The following is a 9538-nucleotide window of genomic DNA, read 5'->3' on the forward strand; positions in this document are numbered from 1 at the left end:
TATTTCACTACTTAAAAGTTACTTACAAGCGATATTATCTTAAAATTATCTGAAACGACTTTAATTTCATCTTTTACTAAACTAAATTAAAAATAAAATTATCTTTATCTTATGAAAGACATATCAATTTACATAATAATTTTATCTATATATAGATAATTTTGTAAGTTACTTAAATGCAACTAAGTAGTTGTCATATCTCTCGGCAGTTTGAAGCTTCAAAATAACCGAATCATATCGACTCGAAAATACATTAAACTGGCTCACCCACGCGACAAATAATATCGAACGGAGGAAAGAATCGCCTTCCAAGACTCTTTCGGATATCTTAGAACACGCACGAGTGTGCTTGATCATGCAGCGTGAGATGGCCGTGGCACGCTTACTTATAGTTAGCGTTGGCATTGAGAGAAAGCGATTGCTACGAAATTGCAGTTTCGTTCGATAATCTTAAGTAAACGGAAGGCGAACAAATTATTCAGACGACTGACTCATCGTCAATCTATCATAATTTTCAAACAGATGAGCTTAATAATTTCAGTACACATAATATATATATACACATAATTGATGTCTTATTTTTTAATTAATGTGTTTGTTAATTAATTACTAGATCGCACCACGAAAGAAATTTCGTTTTGCTGATGGTGCCTTTTGTCGAAAACGATATCTCGATATCCACATTCTCCGCATCAGATTTCTCGACTTTTTTTTGTCAAGAGAGATCAAGCGTCATATAGAAAATTTTTACCTGTTGAAAAAGGTACCACTTACCATTCCGTCCGTGTGACGAAAAGAACAGAGAGAAAAAGCGTGAGAGAGGGAAGGAGAGACTCGGGGGACCCCCCGAGTGTGCTCCGTCCCAGGAATGCACCGTCGAGCTATATATCTCGTTTGTTCCGCAGAAGGAAAAGATTCGATCAGACGCACCTCGTTTTCGGTAGGTCGCACCGATATATATATATTTATGTATACGTAATTTTTCTCGAGGACCTCGAAAAATACGTTTTGTTCACGATCTCAAGTATCCGGAAGCAGCGAGACACGGAAGCGCGAGATCCGGAGACACTCGAGAGGATACTCCGCGAGGGAGGCAGGAAGCGCAAGAGCGGCTCCTGTTCTCCACGTCACGACGCGACGGACCGCACCACATTGCACGGCCGTGCTTCATCCCGACCGCACCTGTGGTACCGCTTCCCTCCTGGGCCCCTTTGCGGGCCCCAGGTGCCTACCGAGCGAGACCTGCCCCTCCAATTCTTCTCAAGCGGTCAGTCTCGTTCTCTCCGCTTACTAACCGCGTAGCATCTTCCTTCTCTAATATCACCTCTTTCCAAGCCTTCCTTCCTGCTTCCTTGGTCGCCGTGGTCGCCCACTTCGCTCACTCCGTTTGCTCCGCTTCGCTTCGCACCGTCGTCATTAACAACTCGCGAGGGCTGGCAATGGAAAACCGCAGTTAGAGACGCTCGTTTCGTTACGACTGTGCAGAGTACACCTCGAACGGAGTTTAATAAAGACTTCAATTATGTCTCTCCCGCTCATTGTCGGAATTAACTCTGGAATTGTTTCATTATGCGCTATTATTTCCTTTCTTTTATATTTCTCCCTCTTATAAATTTTTATATAATATTTCAAAACTTCTGTATAATTTTATAACTTTTTAAAAAATTGCTCGAGTTTTTTATGTGAATTGTGGAACATTTTTCGGAACTGCTACATCTTTTCTAAAATTTTTTGAATATGTAAACTCTGAAATATTTAAAGATCTCCAAGATTTTCATTCTATAATTTAAGAAAAAATCGGAATAAGTTCAAGATATTTTTCAGAAAACTTTATAAATTTAAAATTTTAAAAATATTATGACATATAAAAATTCTTTCCACTGAGATTGCACTCAAAGAGATTGAGATTAAAAAATGCAATCTCAGTTCAAATTCACATAAAAAACTCGAGCAATTTTTTAAAATGTTATAAATTACCATTTTATTTCTGCATTTTGCTTCTAGAGAACGTTCAAGAAAAATATTCTCGTGATTACGTATGATATTATAACCTGATTTTAATATTTATATTAAAGAAAAACATACAGAAAAAAGAAGATATAATAAAAATAAAAAATGAAGTCAAAGTTATGATATAACTTACTTATTATATATTAGCCTAATTTATTAGACTAATTATAATTACATAATAATGATAAAAACTCATTTGTAGGTGTACCAGTACATTTTTATTCATGGAAAACTGCATATACTGAATGCAGAATGGAAGTTGGTTTGGAGAATAATTACTTTAATTTCACAAAACACAAGTAAATTATAGGTACATATATGTAGTTATCGCGTAGCAAGTGAGAAAGGCATGCTTTATTCCTACACGCATCGACACTAATTCTTCTCCGTACAGTACAATTTTACACTTCTAGACACTTATCTCTAATATTTTTATCTTCTCTACGAAACGTCAGACAGCATCTAAAGATTGTAAAAATGTAATCCACGTTAAAAAATAAAACTTGTATGTAAAGTAACGTCAAAATAGAACAACCCGATCGAGAATGCATGAGAATTGGATGTATGTATTTTTGTGCAGGTGTACAAGTACCATTATGCGGAATCGAAGAAATATGTATGATTTTTAGTCAATATACGTATTGCTATTACACGCTGTTACACGTCTCGTATTTTTACATATACATGCAATAATTATACTTGCATTACAACTTTTATATAACATCGATGACATCATTACTAATTTTATTTTTTTTTTAACGGCGGAATATCCCCTGGTAAAAAAAGTTGATAGAGAACGATTGAGAACAATAGGATTTCTATCAATTTGTATCATTTTTTATAAGTTTATATCATTTTCTATATCTTGTCGATCTCACGAGCATTACGATTGATCGAACATAAATCCTAAATCGTTTTATCGGATTCTATAAAATTTGTGTACGAGATTTCTATAAGATTTGATTCAAATTAGTAAATTCACGAATCACAGATTCTATATTTAAAATGATAGGATTTTTATATCGTTCTCTATCAACTTTTTTCGGATCGTGTTATAATTTAACATTGTGTGAATTTGGTCGATCATGAACTCTATCAGTTCCTAAATATTTTATTTTACTCATTTGAATTTTCAATTGTAATTGCCAATGCTTAAAAGAATTCTCAAAAAATTCGATTCCAATGAAAACTTGATCACTCTACTCGACCAAAATTTCCACAAAAATCTTAATTAATAAAGCATATTAAGGAGCATATTATATCGACGTTTAAAAATATTAATTTTTATACGTCATTGCATGCAAACAATATACGCTATATCAATAAAACCAAGAATTACATATAGCACATCAAATATAAACATTCGAAGACTTATTTGGATTTAGCAGCGTCATAAAAATATGATAAAACGTTACTTGCAAAAGCAATGGCCTTGGTGTAATCATTTGTCGCGTTAATGTAATTTATATAAAATCGAACATATTATCATTATGTATGTAAACTCTATAAGTAGTAATAGATTTTTTTGTAAAATTGGTGGTAACAATTATTGCTATAGTATAGAATCTATAAAAAATTATTATTATATGTATATAAAAAATAATATATAAAATATATCATATATCCGTGAGATAAAGCAAGTAGATCGATAAGTTAACATTAATTGTTTACAGACTAGACACTATGACGACCGCTCTGCAGAAAGTTAAAGTACTAGATTGATTGTATCATTAGTAGGTGCATGTTCTTTTTCTATTTTGATTTGTAAGATTAACGCTAAGAAAACGTTAGTCCGTATAAGACACGATAAGTGATATTTATCGTTCAATGTCTCGAGATTCCTATACTCAGATCGTTCTAAACTCTAGATTTCTAATTAAGATTAATAAAAAAATGGCTTTTAATCTGTTAACAATAAACTTAAAATAAAAAAAGATCAGCAACTTAATGCGAGATATTATAAACGCGCTTATTAAATAGCAGATGCAACACAAAATATACTTTTTATCATAGAAATAATATTTCTAATACTCATTATGCAATTTAAAATATAATAATTTTCACTTTATATCAACGCAATGCGTTAGTTTTGGTTTTCTACTTTGGCCCGAAGAAACCCTAGCTGCGTAGGTACTTTGTGAAAGATATTAAATGCTTATATACAAAAGTCTTTAAACTCGAAATATATATATATATTTATATAGAAGAGCATTTGGCAGTAATCAGAAAAATCGAGTGCCCGTATATAAATTCGCATCTAAATTCTTCTATACTTATAAAAAAAAAAATCAAGATTCTTTTCAGTATATCATCGTATAAGATATGCAGATATAAATATAGGCTGTGTTCCAAAATTGATCGCCAGTAATGAAAATCTATAGTAAACGTAACCTATAAATACGTAAACTATAAATTTTCAGTGCAGGAAATTTGGAACACAAAAATAGTCCAAGGTAATAGTTAAATTTAATAATCGCCAATGTAAAATACTATTAATAATAATAAAAATCAATAAAATTAAGAATCAGAGTGCATTAGAAATTATTTTTAGGAAGCATTTATCTAATCAGACTTCTTCCTACAGTCCTGCTGTCACTCTTAAATTTTCGAAGGCTTATATGTATATATACATAAATATATATGTATAATATGTATTTATAATTATACTTGTATTTATGATATACATTTATATATTTATTATATATATGTATATATTATATATATAAGTTATTTATATAAGTATATATATTTATATATGTATATAATATATACATATATGTATCTTATACAAGTTACACATATGTCTGCTCAAATTGATGCAAACAGTTATGAAACATCTGATTATTTTTTCGATTTAATAAATTTGTATAGAGATATAATTTTCTTTTGAAATTTATATATGCATGTCGATAAAAATTTCATACAATTATACATTTTAATTTAATACCTGTTATATCTTTGTACCTCTTTAAGACAGATCAATAAAAAAATTAAATATCACTCTTGCAAATATGAGTCATTTGTGTGCGTATGTAAATTGTAAAAATCAATTTTATAAAATACACAAACTCTCTATATGTTAAAAGAGATATACCAAGTTATTTACAAAATAGTAATAATAAAATATAATGATACTATTATGTGAGTCAGAGAGCTTGAATTGGTCCCAAAATAACGCATACCAATTTGTATAGAATAATAAAACACAGTATAAGAATTGGTTACTTATTAAATATACTATATAAAAATAAGATGAACATTTCGTTTGTTTTACATGGCCGAACATAAGATACAATTTACCAAGTATCCACTGGTGTTGGCACAAAAACAAAAGTTTGATTATTTTTGGTATTACGCTGTTATTGTGGGACACCCGGCAGAGGAAAGATTCTTACATGATACGCGCGATGAAATCAGTTTAAGCTTTGTATCTATCTGATGATCCGCCTTTATAACAGCAAATTAAAGCGAGTATTAGACTAACGATTTCTAGGGCTAAAACCAGTACCGCTGCACCCATAAAGTGATAAGTCTGCGTCTTCAGTGTAGTAACCAACTTTTCCATACATCCCTACAACCAATTTTTTTACTTATACACTACACTGTATATAATACAATAAACATAAATCTTGCTCTAAGATTAAATAGCAAATTAATTAATATAGCAATATAAAAACAAGCATTACCTCACTGTAGATCGCAGAGCTCACGACTCCGGCAACTTTCATCTGACGTCCTTGATTGCAGTCGGTGCTATCCGTATCTTTGCAGCAGGATTTTGGTATTCTGAATATGTTTTCGGCGTTTGAAACGCCAAAATTGAGGCGTAATTGAGAAGGATCTTGCTTTCCAAATTTACTGCCGGCCCAATCTTCAGGTCCATTGGCTCCGCAGCATTCAAGAGTAGATTGAATTGTATCCATGATTTGCGTGCGACATTGTATATCACCGTATTCATCCTATGAAAATAATTTAGGGCATTCTTTATTTTCATAACATACAGTTATTATATAATAACAACGTTCACTTCGTGGAATTGTTGAATTTAGCGTACAATAGACATTTTATAATTGAAAGGGAAATTACCTTAACAGTATTTATCACGGAAGATCGCACCAATTCGTCCAAACGATCTTTATGAGCGTAAAGCCATCCTGCGAATGCAATTTGCGCGACGACGATAACAAGCATGATGCTGATGAAAGTGGCCAGACAATATCGAAAAAGCTTCAAAGCACTACACCAGCCCAAAATGGAGACGATGAGCATAAGAATTCCGGTGAAGAGCAGAATGTATAAGCCTGCTTCATAGTTGTTTCCTTCCTCGGCGATCGATACTAAATACGTTCTGTCCGATAACATACATGCTACCATAGTAATCACTGTTACCGAGATAATCTGTAAAAGATATAAAGAAAGGATACGATTAGCGTTATTCTTTGTTATATATTTCTCGACGAAGGTTCACATTTGTTCATGTATGTTCAATTTAAACACAGCATCGATTACACTGTCCGACAAAACTTGACCTTTTTTTCCTGCAACGAGCAGGGCTAGTATTTCTTAATAAATTCAAAGTCGCCTGAATCCAAATCCGCCAGCGAAAGATCGTGTCAACAGATTTTTGAAATAAATTGAATAATATGAGCCAAAAACGTTTTTTGTCATATTTACCATTTTTTTTAGCCAAACAAAATTTTATTTTTCAATTTCATTAACGCCACTCTAAAGAGTTAATCTTTACCTTGACCTTTACTTTTAAAATTAAAAAACAAAATTTCGTTTGGCCACAAAAAATGGAGTTTTTGGCTCATATTACTTGATTTATCTCAAAAACCTGACATGGGCATTTTTCGCTGGCAGATTTCAATTCAGCGATCTTGAATTTATTAAGAAATACGGTTCTGCTCGCTGCAAATTTTCTTGTTGAACTGTGTTATAATTAGTAGATCGAGAAAAATTGTTGACCAATAAAATGCAATACATAATTAATACAATAATTTTTAGGCCGGTTCAAAATCGATTCTTATATTTAAGAGCGTCTTAAGTATATAGATATCATAAACCAATCACGAAGCTATTAACATCTTAAGATATTGAATAACGATTTTAATTGGAGTGTAAAAAACACTCCAAGTGATCGTTTATTTAAAAAGAAAATGAACTGGTGAATATTCCTTTAACTATTTTCCCTTCAGGAGATTACTTCTATTCATAATTTATGCTTGGAATTGTTCGAAATGACAAAGTTGCAAAATAACGAGTCGATCCACAAAGGGATTTTCAAGCATTCGAGCGAGTCTCTCGATGTTGCAGAATGAGAGAGATTAACGAGCCACTTTATGAACCGAACCTGGACGAAGGAGAAGTACGGGACATTTACAATGAAATTGTCTGTCCGCCAGATGTGGCAGCTTCCATTTAAGCTTGCGGATTATCGCGGGGTTTCCTGCCATGCGTCCCTTCCATCATTGGACACTAGACGTGGATTCATGGATTAAAGGGAAGATGGAAGAAGAAACATCCTTGGAGTTCCAAGTGCCAACGTTATTCTCGAGCGTTCTGCGAGTTAATTGATCAGTATAAATAATAGATACGGACAAAAATATATATAAGAAAACGTAAAAATTCTAACCGAAAAGAAAATGTCATAGCTTCTTTGAACACCACAAAACTTCTATTCGAGTATACAAGCATGGCTTTAAAATGGAAAAGGAGGAATTCCTCATATGCCTCCTGTTATTCATCGCGTGGCGAGAATAGAAGTTCTCTATAACGCGAGAGTTGATGTAAGAGCACGCGCAACAACTAAAAACGATTCGATGAATCAGAAACGGATTCCATCCCGCTAATATCAGAGTTAATACCAACTGCGACTATCCAGAGCGATCTTGATGATTTCTGACATTCTCTCCATTCTACCATGCGAATCTATACGCACCCCAGCATACAAAAGCCCTGAGGGCCACCACACATACTTTTCGTAATCGTAATGGGGATTCTACAATGAGTCGGAAGTCGATAATCAAAGTTTTAAACAGTCGAAAACTGATTCTACAATAAAATCGCAAACCATAAGCCGTAAGAAGTTAACCAATCATAGTCGATTATTTTTGTCATATTCAACTGTAATTGGCCAGTTTTTTACAGTTTACGATTTGCAATCCTATTGTAGAACAGGCTTTAGGGTAGAATCTTCGTACATACAAATTGGCTATTGGCCAACATCATCGATTAAGACTTAGGACCGCTTAGGACTTTCGACTATCGACTCAATAACTGCATTCAGCAGAACGTTTATTTTACAACTGTGAGAAGTTTTCTTCATGCTGTTTGAATTATTTTTGTAGATTTAGATGAATGATCCTATCTCTGCAGACAATCACAAAGCTCTGTTACAAAACTGTTGTGTTCTGAACGCAACCATTGTGGAACCTCGGTAAGACGTGCTGTACAAATTAGTCGAGAAAAACTGAAAATTCTTTATAATTTTTGACTGTGATTGGCTAATTCTTAGAGTATGTGTTACGATTATTGTTATGTAGAATGTGTGCGACAGCAAAACAAAGTTGACAAAGTTAACCCAAATAACGTTAAATATTCATAAAATGTTCGATTTATATTTCAAATGTTCTGGAACAGTAAAAGAATGTTCAAATGTTAATAAAACGTTCAGAATATTATGAACATTTCTTGTACGTCAATATCTATATACAATTGAAATCAATCATCCGCGAGTAATACGCATTTCCGTTGACAGATGGACATGGTAAAGTATTTCTCGTATAAAAACCATTTAGAATGGAATAAAAGGCACAGCATTTCATTCGTGAAGATTAATCCCAAAATTTGGCTCCAAAGTGAAAGTAAATAAACTGTTTATTGATAGTACAATTTCGTTTAGTTCTGTTTAAAAATTAATTTAAGGAGAACGTAGTATTCTTGAAAGAATTATAATTGTCAAAAATACATGTGTGTGATAATACCCTATGAAAACATATAACGGTATGAATGGAATATTTTCGATCATTTGAATATTGTTTCTACATTCTGTAAATATTTCGGAGTATACAAGAATATTCTTGAAATGTTACTTTAAGACTTTATGAATATTTTATAAATATTTCATGAACATTGAACGTTAGCTGTTGAGAAACAGCTTAAATCTGTTAAGAATAGATCTTACACAACGTCTGCCATCATAAATTTTGCCAGCAAAACACCGGCAGAAATGTAATAAAATCTATCAACAGAATAGCGAATGGACTTACAGTAACCAAGGGAAATCTATCTTTCATAATCGTTTAAATTATGATATATTGAACATTCTGTTTAAATATTTACAAAATAACAGATTTTAGTTGATTTTTTCCGGTAATAATCTGTTATTAGAATACATCTGCAAGTTCTGCCGAACAAAACTTAACGCGCAAATAAATGATATTGGATTTGTTACAATATCTGAATAAATATGCTACCATTTGTTGGCACATTATTGGCGAGCAGTTACTGGGATGTTAAATAGCAG

At 32.5% G+C, this 9538-nt stretch overlaps 3 protein-coding genes across 3 annotated transcripts in view; 1 reads left to right on the top strand and 2 right to left on the bottom strand.

Moving 5' to 3' along the window:
• Positions 1-1153, bottom strand: part of LOC108754262 — a 14085-nt gene extending 12932 nt beyond the window's left edge. The window contains exon 1 of the mRNA XM_018496460.1: positions 775-1153. The gene's annotated coding sequence lies outside the window, so the exon portion shown is untranslated. The remainder of the gene's footprint in view (positions 1-774) is intronic.
• On the top strand, positions 856-1457 carry LOC108754174. The gene is made up of 2 exons (XM_018496296.1): positions 856-940; positions 1026-1457. Exons 1-2 carry the CDS (start codon positions 869-871, stop codon positions 1455-1457), a joined length of 504 nt encoding a protein of 167 aa, XP_018351798.1. The 5' UTR covers positions 856-868.
• A 3677-nt stretch (positions 1458-5134) lies between these two features.
• The window catches only part of LOC108754259 (CD9 antigen-like), a 9080-nt gene continuing 4676 nt past the window's right edge, over positions 5135-9538 (bottom strand). The window contains exons 2-4 of the mRNA XM_018496454.1: positions 6097-6408; positions 5697-5969; positions 5135-5581 (exon numbers count right to left, since the gene is read on the bottom strand). Coding sequence (XP_018351956.1) covers positions 5429-5581; positions 5697-5969; positions 6097-6408 — 738 coding nt within the window. The 3' untranslated portion in view covers positions 5135-5428. The remainder of the gene's footprint in view (positions 5582-5696; positions 5970-6096; positions 6409-9538) is intronic.

This window comes from Trachymyrmex septentrionalis, unplaced genomic scaffold (genome assembly GCF_001594115.1).
Source record: "Trachymyrmex septentrionalis isolate Tsep2-gDNA-1 unplaced genomic scaffold, Tsep1.0 scaffold78, whole genome shotgun sequence".
In the NCBI taxonomy this organism is placed as follows: Eukaryota; Metazoa; Arthropoda; class Insecta; order Hymenoptera; family Formicidae; genus Trachymyrmex; species Trachymyrmex septentrionalis.

Coding starts and splice junctions, on each gene's coding strand:
- LOC108754174 (XM_018496296.1), top strand. CDS start 869: ATGCACCGTCGAGCTATATATCTCGTTTGTTCCGCAGAAGGAAAAGAT. Junction 941..1,025: donor TCAGACGCACCTCGTTTTCG/GTAGGTCGCACC, acceptor CACGATCTCAAG/TATCCGGAAGCAGCGAGACA.